Source organism: Monodon monoceros, unplaced genomic scaffold (genome assembly GCF_005190385.1).
Source record: "Monodon monoceros isolate NGI ecotype Baffin Bay Population unplaced genomic scaffold, NGI_Narwhal_1 Super_Scaffold_20, whole genome shotgun sequence".
Lineage (NCBI taxonomy): Eukaryota > Metazoa > Chordata > Mammalia > Artiodactyla > Monodontidae > Monodon > Monodon monoceros.
This window is the reverse complement of record NW_021703777.1, coordinates 114,951,985-114,968,433: the sequence shown is the minus strand read 5'-3', so window position 1 is coordinate 114,968,433 and position 16,449 is coordinate 114,951,985. Positions and strand designations below refer to the sequence as shown.

General features: G+C 40.7%; 2 protein-coding genes across 4 annotated transcripts in view; one reads left to right on the top strand and one right to left on the bottom strand.

Annotated features, from left to right (window-relative positions):
• Positions 1–16,449, top strand: part of SEC24D (SEC24 homolog D, COPII coat complex component) — a 110,261-nt gene that overhangs the window by 83,510 nt on the left and 10,302 nt on the right. For all 3 annotated transcript variants that reach the window (XM_029234790.1, XM_029234792.1, XM_029234791.1), the window contains exons 12-19: positions 380–571; positions 1,526–1,619; positions 9,143–9,259; positions 10,260–10,430; positions 11,455–11,551; positions 11,684–11,829; positions 12,817–12,955; positions 13,746–13,864. In XM_029234790.1, the coding sequence (XP_029090623.1) occupies positions 380–571; positions 1,526–1,619; positions 9,143–9,259; positions 10,260–10,430; positions 11,455–11,551; positions 11,684–11,829; positions 12,817–12,955; positions 13,746–13,864 (1,075 nt within the window). The remainder of the gene's footprint in view (positions 1–379; positions 572–1,525; positions 1,620–9,142; positions 9,260–10,259; positions 10,431–11,454; positions 11,552–11,683; positions 11,830–12,816; positions 12,956–13,745; positions 13,865–16,449) is intronic.
• METTL14 (methyltransferase like 14) overlaps positions 14,502–16,449 on the bottom strand; it is a 64,317-nt gene continuing 62,369 nt past the window's right edge. Inside the window, exon 13 of the transcript XR_003795532.1 lies at positions 14,502–15,404. The gene's annotated coding sequence lies outside the window, so the exon portion shown is untranslated. The remainder of the gene's footprint in view (positions 15,405–16,449) is intronic.

Sequence of the window (16,449 nt, the reverse complement as noted above, 5' to 3'; positions counted from 1 at the left end):
TGGTGACTTCTGAGAGCTTTGTTTCTAAAGACTGTAATAATCCTAGCTTGTTTGCGGGGGGGGGGGAAAAAGCACCTTGTAATTGCTATGGTTAGAATAAATAGTAGAAAATATGAGCACATGTTTTCATAATATCTATTTGGTTTTTTACCTAGATTTTTGAGAATTTTTTTAAATCAACTTAAGTTAGTTTTGTAGTATCTCCCATCCCCTACCACTGTGACTCAGTATTATCTATATCCTGTAAACAATAATTAAGACCAAACCTTTACACGTCTTCTGTATATTTTATAGAATGTGTTCTTACTGAATTTCTCATAGAAGCCACTCTCTCAGGACTTCATGGAAGAACGTCAAACCCTTTTTTCCTCTCTCATAGGGAAGGTCAGGAAGAGACTTCCTCACTTCGAGTCGGTTTCATCACGTACAACAAAGTCCTCCATTTCTTTAACGTAAAGAGCACTTTGGCACGGCCCCAGATGATGGTGGTGACTGACGTCAGCGAGGTCTTTGTTCCTCTGTTGGATGGTTTCCTTGTCAGCTATCAAGAATCCCAATCTGTGATTCACAAGTAAGTATCGAGTGCTTTATAATTTAGATCCTAATCAGTTGTCTGTTTTTTTTAAATTAATCTTTATTGGAGTAGAGTTGGTTTACAATGGTGTGTTAGTTTCTGCCGTACAGCAGAGGGAATCAGTTATACATATCCCTGTATCCACTCTTTTTTAGATTCTGTTCCCATGTAGGTCATTACAGAGCACTGAGTAGAGGTCCCTGTGCTATGCAGTAGGTCCTTATTAGCTATCTGTTTTATACGTAGTAGTGTGTATATGTCCATCCCAATCTCCAAGTTACCCCTCCCCACCTCTTTCCCCCCTTGGTAACCATAAGTTTGTTTTCTACATCTGTGACTATTTTTGTTTTGTACATAGGTTCATTTGTACCATTTTTTTAGATTCCACATGCAAGTGATATCATATGATAATTTGTCTTTCTCTTTTTTAATGTTTTGATTCAATCACACATATTTTGTTTTGTCATTAGCAAGGGGGCTTTAACACATGGATTATAAAACTCTATTATTTGTGTTAGTTCTGTCTCTTTTCATTGCAGACTGGTATCTAAAAGGAGGAATTTTTTTAGTACACATACTCAGCCCTACCAGTCCCTTCTCTTTGCTGGAAGGCAATGCAAGGGAGTTATTTCCTGAGTGTGCATGAGAGTACTTGGTGATGATATAGCCACTGTTCCATAATCTATAGTCTAAGAGATCAGAAATGTAGTAAGTAGAAAAAAAATCTATAGAGTGTGATTTTGTAAATGTTCCAACCAAATCATAAATTTTGGTGCCAAATCATGCCAGGATATCATTCCTTGAGGAATAACCTCTGAAAGTCACCCACAGGTGTTCAGTGTAAAAAAAACACCATATGTACTTAGGCCTGAAGTGTTCTTGATTTATTTCCTGATGTTTATTACAAATATGCTAAATATTTAAAACCTTTTGCTCATTCATTTCTTGCAGTTTATTGGACCAGATTCCAGAGATGTTTGCAGACTCTAATGAAAATGAGACCGTCTTTGCTCCTGTCATCCGGGCTGGCATGGAAGCACTAAAGGTGAGAAGAAGGCCCTTTTAGTTGCTAGTAAATAAATTCTAAAAACACACACACACACACACACAGAGGAATTTTCATCCATGAAAGATGATACAGCCTTCATTAAAACACGCAGGTTGCTGGAGGCTGTTCAAACTTCCCTACAAATCTCGGGAGGAAACGGCCCAAACCACAGCTTGCTCCCAGCGTTTACATTCCAGCACTGTTAGCATCTGAACAACTGATTTTGTCGGGGTTTCCAGTTTAGCTCCTCCTTTTGGCTTCTATGTGAACTTTATATGATCTATTTTTAAATTATTTCAACAATATCTGAACTACCAGATATGAAAAGAAAAGTCTCCATCTCTCTCCTTCCTTGGGGTTTTCAAACATGCAAGGGCAAGGTCGTCACATTCAGTGACAGAAGTGAATGCTGCCTGGGGCCTTGCTGAATGCCAGAAGCAGAGTGGGGTTGGCTGACTCTCTGGTTGGGAAGCTGAGCCCAAGGGACTCTGGTCGTTTTCATAGTAATAAAGACATTAATCTGAGGAAGGCAGAATGGCTGGAAAGTGCTTACTCTTAATCATTATTACCTTAGCACAAGAGTCAAACCACTTCGGCCCAGACAGCTAGTTCCTAAAATTGATTTTTAAATTTTATTATTAAAGTTACATTTGAATTATTTTTTAAGATACAATGGCTAGCAGTAATAACAAACAGCAACAACAACCCTACAGAATTAAGTTTATGAAATACTTACACATAAATTTTATGACCAAACATTATAGCCTGGGTCCAGCATAGTGATTCTTGCCTGGGTTCTTTGGTCTTCAGAGTATTCACTTATGGGATCAGAGACTTGTAGATATCCCTCAAAAAGCCTCAATACAAGTTAATTTAACATAAAATTAAAGATAAATTTTACATCAGAAAGCGATTTGGAGATGTTAAGTTTCATCCCGTGGAAGCCAGCAGTGATCATTGTTTGGACTACAGAAAGACTTGGGAATTCCTATTTTATTCCACATTGCTAAAGACTAATATCTTCTGTTTCAGTTTGAAAGAGTTTTGCAATTGTTGTTCTCTCCTCCAATAAGGTGTCTAGAAATTCATATGTAAATTTCCTGATACGTGATAAGTTATATATGATGCTACAAGTCTTTCTACTCTGAGAAGTTAGTACTGGGAGTAACATTGTATTCACGTGCTCATGCCTGAAAGATGAGTGGCTATTCATAAGCCAATAAATCATTAGTTAAGACAGTAGAGTGGAAAGAAGAGTGCGGCATGGCTCTTCTTTAGTTGCTAGTAAATAAATTTTAAAGAAGACAGATAGGCACATGCGTGTGCGCGCACACACACACACAGGAAGCTTCATCCATGAAAGAATATACAGGCTTCATTAAAACACGCATCCAGAATCCCAGCTCAAACGAATATATCGTTTCTAAAAGGGAGCAAATACTGTCTTGTCACAATGGGTTCCACACTGGCAGTCCACAAGAGGTCTAGAGGCTGCTTAGCAGCCTTGAAAGAAAAAATATATAAAGCACCTTGTGTACATGCATTCCACGTATCTAAAATGTGATATTATGATACATGACTGAAAACCACTGTGTTCTTATTAAGCATGATGTTCTTCGAGGTTGCTCAGTACCATGATAACTGCGCTCTCAGTGTTTTCAGCTGCCTGTCGTTTGCCAGAGGCCAGTGCATTTCAGTCAGTCTACTTTCATGTCTTTTGCATGTTGTTTTTTGTTATACTTGCAATTTTTAATGTTAGAGTAGCATGTACTTTTACACTGAAGTTTAAAGATGAGAAGAAACTAATATCTAAATATAATCAGAATAACTTTACAAATATCAAAGTAAATAAGTAGCATTATTCTTACAAAGTAGAATGAACTCCCTTTAGAGAAGGTAAAGAACTTTTTTTATAGCTTTTTTTCTTTTATAAATTTATTTTATTTATTTATTTTTGGCTGCGTTGGGTCCTTGTTGCCGCGCGCGGGCTTTCTCTAGTTGCGGATAGCAGGGGCTACTCTTCATTGCAGTGGGCAGGCTTCTCATTGCGGTGGCTTCTCTTGTTGTGGAGCACGGGCTCTAGGTGTGCGGGCTTCAGTAGTTGTGTTACACGTGTTCAGTAGTTGTGGCTCGCGGGCTCTAGAGTGTAGGCTCAGTAGTTGTGGCGCACAGGCTTAGTTGCTCCGCGGCACGTGGGATCTTCCCAGACCAGGGCTCAAACCTGTGTCCCCTGCATTGGCAGGCGGATTCTTAACCACTGCGCCACCAGGGAAGCCCCAAGAACTGTCTTTATATGAAGATAAGAAGCTACCTTTATAAAATGACACTGTTGGACATAATGTTAGTGGTGCTTACTGCCCTGTGCCTGCTGGCAGATCGCTCTCCCAGCCCGTCTTCACACAGACTCCACGGCTGCAGAAGACCGGGAAGGCAGGCATGCCCCAAGTCGTGGAGTCACGTATTAAAGGGCGGGTACTTTTTTCAAATGCAGATCTCTGGCCCCACTTCCAGAGATCCTGCCTGATTCATTATCTCCCCAGCTTGCTCTGCTGATTATCCATATTTGGGAACCACCAGCATAAAGAATTGTTATTCATTCTGCCATCTCTTGGAATATCCTTGCATTAAGTTAACTCACGAGAAAATGGCATACCTGACCCGTACAACTTCACATTACACTTGCACTAAGAACGCTTGTGTTTAACTATGATTTAATGTCTTGCCCTAAGCTGTTAATTAATGGTTAAATTAAGAAAGAACACTATGAAGAAAGTTCTTTCTTGTGTAGAACATTAACTGGAGACCTTATTGCATGATTCAATCTCTTACATGTAGAAAGATTCGCTAGCTGGTTTCCTAGAGTCGGTTGCTATAAGCAGTCTAACACATAATGTTTCTTTTAGCTTTAACTACTAAGATACTACTTAGGGTAGATATTCTAATATAACGATTTCTTTTCCCTGACCTTAGTGATTTCCAGTTCTTTACATTTGCCTTAGCATTTCTATGATATACGCACCTTTAATCATCTGTTTCCTCAAAACTTTTTTATATAAATATACCATTGCCATAAATAACCTTAACGAAAAAGGTTTCTTCTGCATCTTCCAAGAAGATTCTGGGTGATTATAATTCGTTGTATAAGAGCAGACACTGCTGTAGTACAATTCGATACTTTCTCCCTCGTAGCAACTTTATCAGGTTTGGATGAAGGAAAAAAAATTCGAAGTAAGATAAAAGTGTGTGTGTGTGTGTGTAAATGTCTGATGTGTGTAAATGTCTGATGTGTGTACGATAGCTTAGCTGCCTGTGACCGTCACATCATCTCATCATCTTTTCAGGTCCCGTGTGGCTAAAAATCAGTAAGACTTAAATTTGTATAACATATACAGGGTACTAAAATTCTTGCCTGAAGTCATTATTAGGTAAGAGCTAACATTTTTGAGAATTTGCAGGGTAATATCTAAATATTGAAGAGACCACATCATTCATTCACTTATTCTTTCAATCAACAAAGATTGATTAAATGCCTGTGTTTTGTTAAGACAATGTAAGGACTACTGTCCCTGCTTCTAAGTTGCTCATAGTGTAGAAGAGATGTAACTCTGTAATACCATGTGTGGTGTTCATTGCTTATGTTCGCAAAAATAAAGGGGGTGGGGGAGGAGAGCAACGAGTAACTTTGGGAAGTCCGGGACCGCAGCAGGTCAGCCGAGGAGCTCAGGGTGTTCTGCACGAGAGGCCAGAGCTGAGAGTCTCATTCTCTGTGGAGGGGAGGAGAAACTGAGAGAGCATCAGAGTGCATTGTTTCTCATTTGTGTCCAAGTGGAGACATTTTAGAACTGGGCTCCCCCATCTGAATTATAGCTCTACTTTCTATCAGCTAGATGCCAAGTAAAATCTATATATAATTAGTTGTAATAAACTTTTTGAAGCAAAGGAAGAGAGTAGACAAAAACTAACATAAAACATGTGCTAATTTGTCACAAAGATAAAGAGGGACTGTTTGGTAACTTCTGATGCATACTTTCTCAAAAGCCCTTGAACTATCCAACTAAAGGTTTCCATTCCCTATTTTCTGTTGTACATGCTTCCGTGTCCACAGCCTCTTGTACTCTTAGTGTCTTTTTTTCCATATAGTCTTCCAAAATCTGCATCTCTTTCAAAATCTGACACTCATAACTCAACTATATGTGAATTTCTGGCATTGTCTTTTAAGTTGGCCTCAGAACAGTTTTCTGAGTTAGCTCTTACTTCCCCCATAAAACTAGATGAATAGAGTTTAGCAAAATGTTGGAGGGAAATGGCCTTTAGTGGTTATGCTTCAAATATATCATTAGGTGGGGGGAATTTATCTTTCGGTTGTCTTAATATATGCTTAAATTTGGTTTCAAGATGATGCATCACAGCATTCCTTCCACAAAAATTTATGGAGCATCTATAGAGCGAAAGGCACCAGACCCTGGGCAGGGGGCTTGGAGAAACACATTGTAGAAAAATCAAGGTCCTTCCTTTTTCATGGAGCCTGTGATCCATGGAAGACAGTAGAATACCTAAAGTTGTAACACAGTGTCATTAATTCTAGAAAAGTCTTATTTACAAAGCAGAGTAGGGACATAGAGGTAGAGGCAACCAGCTCTGCTGAGGGGGATAATAACACATCTCTCAGAGGAAAGGACATTGGAGCTGAATTTCGAACAATGGGTTCTCCAGGCCAGCCTTTCTCAACCTGTTTCCACCATAATAAGAATGACATGTCATTCATCTAACCCTACATGATGCACTTATGTGGGCACAATCAGATTTTGGTAAAAACATAAATTTTGTAGGGATTATAAAGCATATAATGCCATAGGAGTTCTTTGTTTTATTGCTACTCATAAAAGATTTTATAAGGATGTGATTAATGAAATAATAAATCTGAAATTAATAGCCATTATATAAGGAAAAAAGATAAATATGGCTTCTTTATTTTTTTTCAATATTGTACTTTTTTTTTCCTTCAGAGTTTTACTCCATAGGTAATATTAACTAGGCAATCATGTATGTGTAATTATGATTAACACCATGTCCTGGGTCAATGAATTCTCTCAACAATATTTTGTAGTTACTGTTTTTCCTGCGTCATATAATTAGGTAGCTGAGGCTTAGAGAAGTTAAATATTTTGCCCAGTGTCACTTAGCTGATAAAATGGCTGGGATTCTAACACATGCAGTTAGGAACTAGGACCCATGCTTTTAACTACTGTGGTGTAAAGTTACAGTGCATCTGTGAGTACAGAAGATCTAGATGATAGAAGAATTTTTTATTTATTTATTTTTTTGCGGTACGCGGGCCTCTCACTGTTGTGGCCTCTCCCGCTGCGGAGCACAGGCTCCGACACGCAGGCTCAGCGGCCATGGCTCACGGGCCCAGCCGCTCCGCGGCATGTGGGATCTTCCCAGACCGGGGCACGAACCCGTGTCCCCTGCATCGGCAGGCGGACTCTCAACCACTGCGCCACCAGGGAAGCCCGATAGAAGAGTTTTTGACAATGAATTCTTTAGGGGAGTTGGGCAGGTGAGGCATGAAAAGTCAGGGAAAAGATAGACTTTTAAGAAAAGTTTTATACCTTTTCTGCTACTTGGATTAAAATTAAAAATACTTTTATAAAAGTGATAGAAATGAAAAAAATTTAGTCATAGAATTGCAAAATATTTAACGTGTTATTATCAATATTACTGGAAATTTTACTTGGATTTGGTCATTGGAACTACTGTCTTTGTTGGCCAAAGTGTTGAAAACATCTTTCTCCTATGTGGTGTGTATACACATGGAGGGTCAGTCACTGTCCGTGCTCTTCATTCAGCCTTGCCTTCCTTCTTATTAATGCTGTTATGTATCAGTAATTTGCGGTAAAAGACTTGGGCAACAATAAAGTCACTGCTCACTACTGGCCACACAGCAAAGACAAGATGGGGCATGGGTTACACACCCTCCCCAGGGTGTCAGCTGGGACCCACTCCACAAAGCATATCACAGTGTCACTCGATGAGACACATTAAGAAAGGGCTAGCCTTGAATTCTCTTCATTTGTTTTTTAAGGAACTTATTCACAAACCCAAGTACCTTATTATTAGTAGCAAATGACTTCACATCTTGCAGCTGACCCAGGCACACAAGTGTGCAAACAACAGCTCCAGGCCAAGGAAAAGGCAAGATGGATTCCAGGCAGAGGGAACAAATACGGAGGTGTATAAAGCACGTGGTGTGTTCCAGGAAAGCAAGAAGGTTGTGTGGCTGCAACTTCAGTGCAGGGGATGGTCAGGGGTGAGATTAGACTGGTAAGACAGATTCAGACGAAACTCCAAAGGGCCTCAAAACTGTTGTTCACAGGCTGTGTGACCTCTCCAGATTGGATGAGCCTCAGTTTTCCTATCCTTAACATGCAGACAGTACTACCTTTGTCACCAGGTTGTGAGTATTACATAAGAAATGTGCACGAAGGGTCTGGTGCAGAGCTGCACACAGCGAACGAACAAACGTTGGTAGCAACACATCTCACTGTTTCCCGGCCTTCCTGCTCCCACCCAAATAAAGGAATGTGGACTTTATCCTGTAATGGAAAGCCTTCAGGAGTCTTGAGGAGAAAAGTCACCTATGTGATCAGAACAGTTGCCTTGAAATTATTTCAAGGCAACAGTGTGCCTGGATGGTTTGGAGAGAGGCAAGATGGGAGAGGAGCAATATACTGAATCATTTAATTTCAGTAAATTTTTCTTGTACGTTACTTCTTAGCTCCCTAAATAAGATTTTAAATATTTTTAATGCTGATTTGACTTTCAGTGGAGCCTCCCTGGGCTTTTTGTTGCTTCCCAGGGACTACAGATAGTGTGATGTTGATCCCACATTTTTTCCTTTTGTCATCTTGCCTGACAGCTGATTCCTTGGGTCTGCTGTTGCCACACCACCGCTGCATTCTTGTGCATTCTTCCTTGAAGTACCCCTTCAGGTTTAATCTGTTTACTAATGATTTCAAAGAAGAGCTTGTATTACATCATGATCCTGGGAATCCTATCATCAGAGGATTTACCTGGTCCCGAAAGACTACTGTTGGCTAAATGAGAAAGTATTTTTACCTGGACACATCATTTTAATAGGTGTTTAAAGCATCATGGTATAGAGACCTACATTTATACATTGACTCTTTGGGGAGTTCCCTGGTGGTCCAGTGGTTAGGACCTGGTGCTTTCACTGCTGTGGGCCCGGGTGCGATCCCTGATCAGGGAACTAAGATCCTGCAAGCCGCACAGTGTGGCCCCCCCCAAAAAAAATTGGCCCCGTCGTTTATAACTTGTGTGACTTTAGGCAGATCAGCCTCTCTGAGCCTCAGTTTCCCAATCTATAGAAGACACAAGGTTACTGTGAGTATTAATGAGATGTATACAGTGCTTGGCTCATAGAAAGTACTTATATTTTACTTTGCTGAGTCCCTTAAAATAAAACTTCCCACCCAAGACTCTTTTTTTCTCCCCCCCAGGCAGCTGACTGTCCCGGGAAGCTGTTCATCTTCCATTCTTCCTTGCCAACTGCGGAAGCACCAGGGAAGCTCAAAAACAGAGATGACAAAAAACTTATGAATACGGACAAAGAGAAGGTATTTGTAAACAGTTGCCCTTTGAAGTCCATATGTCAGTTCTTAAGATGGAATAAAGGGAGAGGGAGCGTGTGCTTTGTATAGGAAAGGGGGAGAAGCTACATGTAATGTATAAATCCAGGACATTGTATTTTGTAGGAAAATTTTGAATTGTAAATAATTTAGGAAATTGTATATTCCTAGAAAAACTGATGTCTGAAATAAGATAAGGTCTCAAACTTTTTTCATGTATAATCTGTGTAAGAGACTGAGTAATAAGACTATTAGGGGAATGGAAGAAATGGGGGGAAATGCAGCAAGAAGATCAAGGTAGAGGGTGAATGTAGTGGACGGTCCCGTATGACAGCACTCCCAAGGCATGAAGTAGACGTGCCTGGGGCTCAAAATATGCTTTGCTCAGACCCTCTCTGGCAGTGTAGCCGTGGGGACAAGTCGGGGGAAAGGATAAACCGTGAGGTAAGCCTCCAGCCGCGGCCACGTGACACCAACCAAGTTGCCTCATCTCGGTCTGTCAAAGGGAGGACTAAACATCAGCTTCCTTAGAGATAACATTGCGCACATGTGTGTATTAAACACGGCACACGCCTGGCGCACAGGGTGTTCGACACATGGCCTCTGCACTGATGATTATCACGGCTCACTTCTTCTGCACTTAACTAGGAAAAATAATTCATTTAAAAAACTTCAGTGAGGGGCTTCCCTGGTGGCGCAGTGGTTGAGAGTCCACCCGCCGATGCAGGGGACACAGGTTCGTGCCCCGGTCTGGGAAGATCCCACATGCCGCGGAGCGGCTGGGCCCGTGCGCCATGGCCGCTGAGCCCGCGCGTCCGGAGCCTGTGCTCCGCAACGCGAGAGGCCACAACAGTGAGAGGCCCTTGTACCGCCAAAAAAAAAACAAAACAAAAAAGACAACTTCAGTGAAAATTCAATAGAAATTAAAAACAGAAACCAGAAACATTACGTGGTTTTCTTTTTTCCCTTTGTGTATCTTTTTCTTCAGATCCTTTTCCAGCCCCAGACAAATGTCTACGACCCTCTAGCCAAGGACTGCGTGGCTCACGGCTGCTGCGTGACGCTCTTCCTCTTCCCCAGTCAGTACGTGGATGTGGCCTCCTTGGGTCTCGTGCCTCAGCTCACGGGAGGAACCCTCTACAAGTACAACAATTTCCAGGTAAAGGCCAGCAATTTGTTTGCCTCGGTTTTCCACTGCCGGTTTACTTTTGGTGCTTAGATCTGTGAGAAAGCTGTGCCCCCTTGTGGGCAGCCGACAAATGTAAATTCTAGGTCTGATGGAAAAGGATGGACAGATGGTTAGGAATTGCTTGCCTGCTCCCTAAGGTATGGCCACAGATTGACTCATTCAGCCTCAGAGTTGAATGTCAATGTTAAGCTTCCATGTTGGGGGGAAATATATTCAATATAAAATCTTGGTATTTTATATTAAATATATTTAAGGTATTGTTTTTAAAAGTGACTATATATTTGTTTTAAAGTGTTATGATATGGGGCGGGTCAGTTCATGATACTTCCCCCGCCCCCTCCAACCCTGAACTGAGAGATAGAGTCAAGAGGCGATCAGAACGCCAGCCCTGGAACGGACCTAGGTCTGTGGGCAAGTGGGCTTGCTAGCGCTTTCCCCAGTGAGACAGACTTTACACCGAGGCATGAGGCGGCACAGACAAAAGCGTGTCCTGCGGACTCCTGCCTCCTGCTACTGTACTGAGGGCCAGGAAGCGTGTGCTTCCTGCAGGCAGGCTGCTTCCCCAAAAAGAAGATGTGGAAGAGGCCAAGCTACCCCTGCCCAGTTCCTTTTCCCAAGCTTAGAAATTGGATAAGTCACCTGTCCTCCCCTGAGGAGAAGAGGTTGGGGGGTGCCTCTAAGTTATGTACCTCCAGAGGGAAACATGGAGGGGGAACAAGTGTTCCCCCAACATAAATGACAGTGTTCATCATCTAGTTGTATTTTGATGAAAGCAGTTATTTTTCATTGCCTAGCTACATATTTATATTAGGAACTAGATGAGGGATTTGATAAGACCAAAGATTATAAATGAAATGACACTGAAAAAGCTTTCAGAACCCTTTCTGAGATTTCTGGATAAAGTAGGTTTTAATCAAGATTTGTTTAAAAAAGAATTGTTATTTTAAGTATTTTGCTGCCACCTGGTGGGCATGATCATACTTCATTTTTTTAGGTGCACTTGGACAGCCAACAATTTTTGAATGACCTCAGAAATGATATTGAGAAGAAAATAGGATTTGATGCTATTATGAGGGTTCGTACCAGCACAGGTACTTCTCGTTTTTATTATTTTTCAGGTCTCTGTTGTATAATTGTTTCCTCTTCAAACTCATTGACAGGCCAACAAAGGAAATAACAGTAAAATAAGGAGAAGCAAAATTTCCCTTTTCCCTCATCCTTAGGTTTCAGAGCCACTGACTTCTTTGGTGGCATCTATATGAACAACACCACCGATGTAGAGATGGCAGCCATTGACTGTGACAAGGCAGTGACTGTGGAGTTCAAGCATGATGACAAACTCAGTGAAGACAGTGGGGCCTTAATCCAGGTGATCTAAAATGTCTTCCCATCTTTTGCTTTGTAGTTTGTTACTGACAGTGATCAGTGGGGGAGACTCCAGGGCCATCAACTGTGTTAGTCTCTCCGTAAAGAAATTCAACTCCATTTCTCCAAAGGCAGAAGTCACTAGATTAGAGCACTCTGTGGTATATTCTCCATACTGATTCATATATGCTATTTATGTGAAGTAACCATTATGTATGTCTTTGCATGAGAGCCCTGCAGACTTGAGGTCAGAATGACAGGCATCAGTACCCACTCACTCAGTGGTTTGCTGCATTCCTGACTGCCGTGTGCGGGACACCATTGCTGAGACGTGTTATAACAGAAGCAAGTAACGATAGGATTTGGCTTTGTAGCAAATAAGATTAACTAGAAGCCATGGAGACTTTGAATTAAAACAGGAGAAATTCTAATGGTCATAGTTTTCAGACACGAGCATCACCCTCAAAGAAAGGAGAGAGTCTGGCATCAAGTTGAGGAAAAACTCTGTTTATTTTTAAATCACACCTATTTGGGGAAATGGTTACTTGTTTGCATTTTTGCAATGTATGCATATATTATTAGTATAAAACCTAAGTACCTCACCAAAGCTAGTTGTCCATTTTTAATCGAAGTGAGCCTTGAGGAGGACTATGAGAACAGGAAGGTATTATTTCTGGACCTGGATCCCTGGTAATAAAATCTGAGCTAGGAAATGTAGACTAGTTGTGGAAATGCACACAGTTATTTGCATGTGAATAGCCCCATTAAGTTTAAACCAGTGAAATGCTACATGAGAACCCATTGTATGACTGGTCATTATTCCTCCCTTATATGTTGTTGTTCAGTCTTTAGCAATAATAGAAAAAACCCTGTAGGAAAGTTTAGAGGTCTTTTGGCTGTACACACTGTTCTGTAAATGTAAATAAGGTCAGGCTAGCTTGGGTGAATATGTTAACCAGAAAAACATGTGCCCTCCATGTTGCCTCTGCAGTGTGCCGTGCTTTACACGACTGTCAGCGGGCAGAGAAGACTTCGGATTCACAATCTGGGCTTGAACTGCAGCTCCCAGCTGGCTGACCTCTATAAGAGCTGCGAGACTGATGCCCTTATCAACTTCTTTGCCAAGTCAGGTAACACTTTGCTAATTCTGGGGTGCAGTGTACCTTGCCTGGTAATGCAGGCAGGCCTCGTTGGTTAATCGAGTTAGTAGCGGACAGGTCCTGCAGTTGTGCAGCCTTTTGGTGGGTAAATTCAGAATTTGTAAAAGCAAAGGGTGTCGGAGAATAATCAGCATTTCTAACTCTAGACTAATAAGGAGAGCAGTGAGTCGGGCCCGTGCTATCCAGTTTTGTTTAAAGTTTCTTTCCCAGGGGGACTGAGTTGAAATTGAGGAAGGTGATAACTTAGACTCATTATGGTATGAGTGTGTGCCCTCTAGGACACGAGGATAATAGAAGATGGTCCCTCATGTGAGACTGAATTTGCGTATCCATACCAAGATAATTCGGAAGTGGTAGGGGCCTAAGGTGGAGTTTTCTGGCTTCTTCTCCCCTCCCTGCTCCAAACCCCAATTGAAATGCTACACTAAGGTTTAGAAGAAAGAGCAATCCAGCCCATAAGAATTCAGAACATCAGAAGATAGTAAACTGGTCTTTCTTTTCTGTGTGTGTGCAGAGTTCTGTTTCTAATATTCTGAGGAAAATTCTGGACCAATTACCTGCCTATTGTTGTAGGTAGGCTATTCTTCATTTGCTAAATTATAATTAGTCAAGAGGAGAGCATTAACACATGGCGTGAACATTTTTAAATGCTGTTATCCCTTGCTGAGTGGTGTGAAGAGCAATTTTTTTTATTTTTATTTGAAGGGATCTATTTCTGAGCTAAACCTTTGATGCCCTTTTCATTGTTTTGTGCAAGTAGCTTTTAAAGCAGTTCTACACCAGCCCTTGAAGGTCATCAGGGAAATTCTGGTTAATCAGACCGCCCACATGTTGGCCTGTTACCGGAAGAATTGTGCTAGTCCGTCTGCAGCCAGCCAGGTAAGTTACCTGCTGTCCTCAGGTGCTGAAGTGTTACAAACACCTACTTGTTCATTCAGCGTTCTGCTAGTAAAGGCTTATGATGTTCCAGGCGCTTAGTAAACCATACAGCCAAGATTGACAATGCCATTTTGGGGGGACTATGGTTTATTTATAGCAACATTAAAATGCTTAGTGGCTTTACAAGATGCATGAACCCAAACATGTGTTGAGGGTCACTACATTATTTATAAACAAAAGCATGTTATATGTAAGAAATGTCAATATAAATGGGGTTATCTTTTGCATGGATGAAGATGGATATAGAGTTATGAAATGTGGGTGCTTAAATACTTTTTGGACATTTATTAACAATCAAAGTTGACATGAACTAATGGCAGTAATGATTCATTTATATATATATATATATATATATATATATATATACATTTTTTTTTTTTTTTTTTTTTTTCCGGTATGCGGGCCTCTTACTGCTGTGGCCTCTCCCGTTGCGGAGCACAGGCTCCGACGCGCAGGCTCAGCGGCCATGGCTCACGGGCCCAGCCGCTCCGCGGCATGTGGGATCTTCCCGGACCAGGGCACGAACCCGTGTGCCCTGCATCGGCAGGCGGACTCTCAACCACTGCGCCACCAGGGAAGCCCCTCCTTTATAAACAAATAAAATTTATAAATTTTGGAGTTCTTTATATTTAAAAGTTAATAATAGGTATGAAGAGTTTTGAAAAAATTGTCTCTCTCATCTAGTAATTTGAAATTTTAGATCCTTTAAATAAACCTCTCTTGTGAAAACAAAACACAAAAAAAAGAAAAGGTAGAACCTCTTGTCCACATTTATTTTTGCATCTGTTTTCTTTTTCATATTCTTCCCCATCAAAGCTAGATGCCATTTTTCATAGTTATGTATTGAATATCTGAGTATAGAATTTGGATTAAAGAGAAGGCAGTAAGCAACAGATGGGAAAACTTTCTGGTTAATTCCTTGTGGACAGTGACATCTGAAACCCCACCCAAAGCAACCCTTCAGCAGCAGCGATAGTGCAAATACATCTGGGGGCCAAATTCATAATCTGGGTAAAGAAGGAAATTAAAACAAACATAGTTATTAGCTTGGACTTCTCACAAAAATTCCTTTCTGTGCTGTCCGGAGAGATTAGAGTAGCCATCCATTCTTTCATCTCCTGTTGATAATCACAAAAGCAACTCTTAAATCTGTGTAAGTCAGTTCTCTTTATTATTAAAAGGACTTGCCACTCCAGTAAATTCCAGTATCAGTCCTGTTTCAGAGCACACGTGTTTACTTTATACAAAGCCCCCCAGGTGCACCTGGATATAGTCCAACCAAGACCACTTTACTCCCCAGTTTTACTACTTGTTTTGGAGCTCTGGAAACATGGAGTGTTTCCATACTCTGTCTCTGGAGTGTCTCATACTTCGGAAGGATTGTTGAAGAAGAACAGGTACAGTTAGTGTCCTCTCAGGAAGTTTATTTGCTAATGTTAAAACAACTGGATTCAGAGACCTTAAGTCAAAGATCTGTTGCCTATTAAGGGAAGAAATGAAACTGGTCGGTTGCTGCTGGTTTAAAGTTAAAAGATTTGACTCTAATACTAGATCATCTGTTTGCAGTTGAATTGTTTCTGGAGTAACAACATTATGATGGCAATTTTTTTTCTGAAAAAATTGATAGAGATTATTCCTGTTCTTTTGGAGATTTTTCTTTCTCCATTAGCACATTTCAAGTGTACCTTTAACCTAGGATTATCCATCATGGAGTGGGGAAAATGTAGAGATTATAAAACTGTTAATAAAGATAATATATTAAAATATACCATTATTTTAAAACAGAATGGCTGGACTTAAGGTTCTCCTCAGAGAATGTAACTTCAAATTTGGTGGTTTTCCATCGTTCACTTGCAAGAAATAATTTCCATGGAGAAATTCGTAAAGGAATTCCACTGTTTTACTATAGAGCCCAGTTTCCTTGATCAAAGCAAGACTGTTAAGGACCTATATACTTGGATTATATGATACTGGACCTCAGGAGATATGCTTTTACTGAATTGCCAGGGCCAGGACTAGGTTGATGCAGAAGAGGTGCTTAAGGTGTAAAATTTAAGGAGACATCCACCTTGGGGGGGGTCACAGGATAGATGCTGGGTTAAGACATATAATTAAAAACAACATTAAAACAAATTTTTAAGTTTACATAAGCAATGTAGATTCTTTTTCATTAATTCTAACAACTTACTGTTCTGAACTTAAATATATTACATCATATGGGAGTACACTGACTTTAAAAGGCAAGTCACATGACCTTAACTGCAAAGTAATAGTTTTTTTCATTACCACATCTGTTACTTCAAAACCCAAAGCGGAGAATTCTCCAAATTCAATTAAACTGTGGATTCATGAATTTCCACTCCTTCCTCACTCACACTTTTTCTCCCTGAGAATAATTTCATTATTTATGGAGAGGATCAAGGAGGTGGGGAAAGGTTTTAATTGCCGATCTGTTGCCACATTTTCTTCCCCACCTCAAAAACACTAAGACTGTCTCTCTGTTTTCTTTCACTCTAACTCCATTT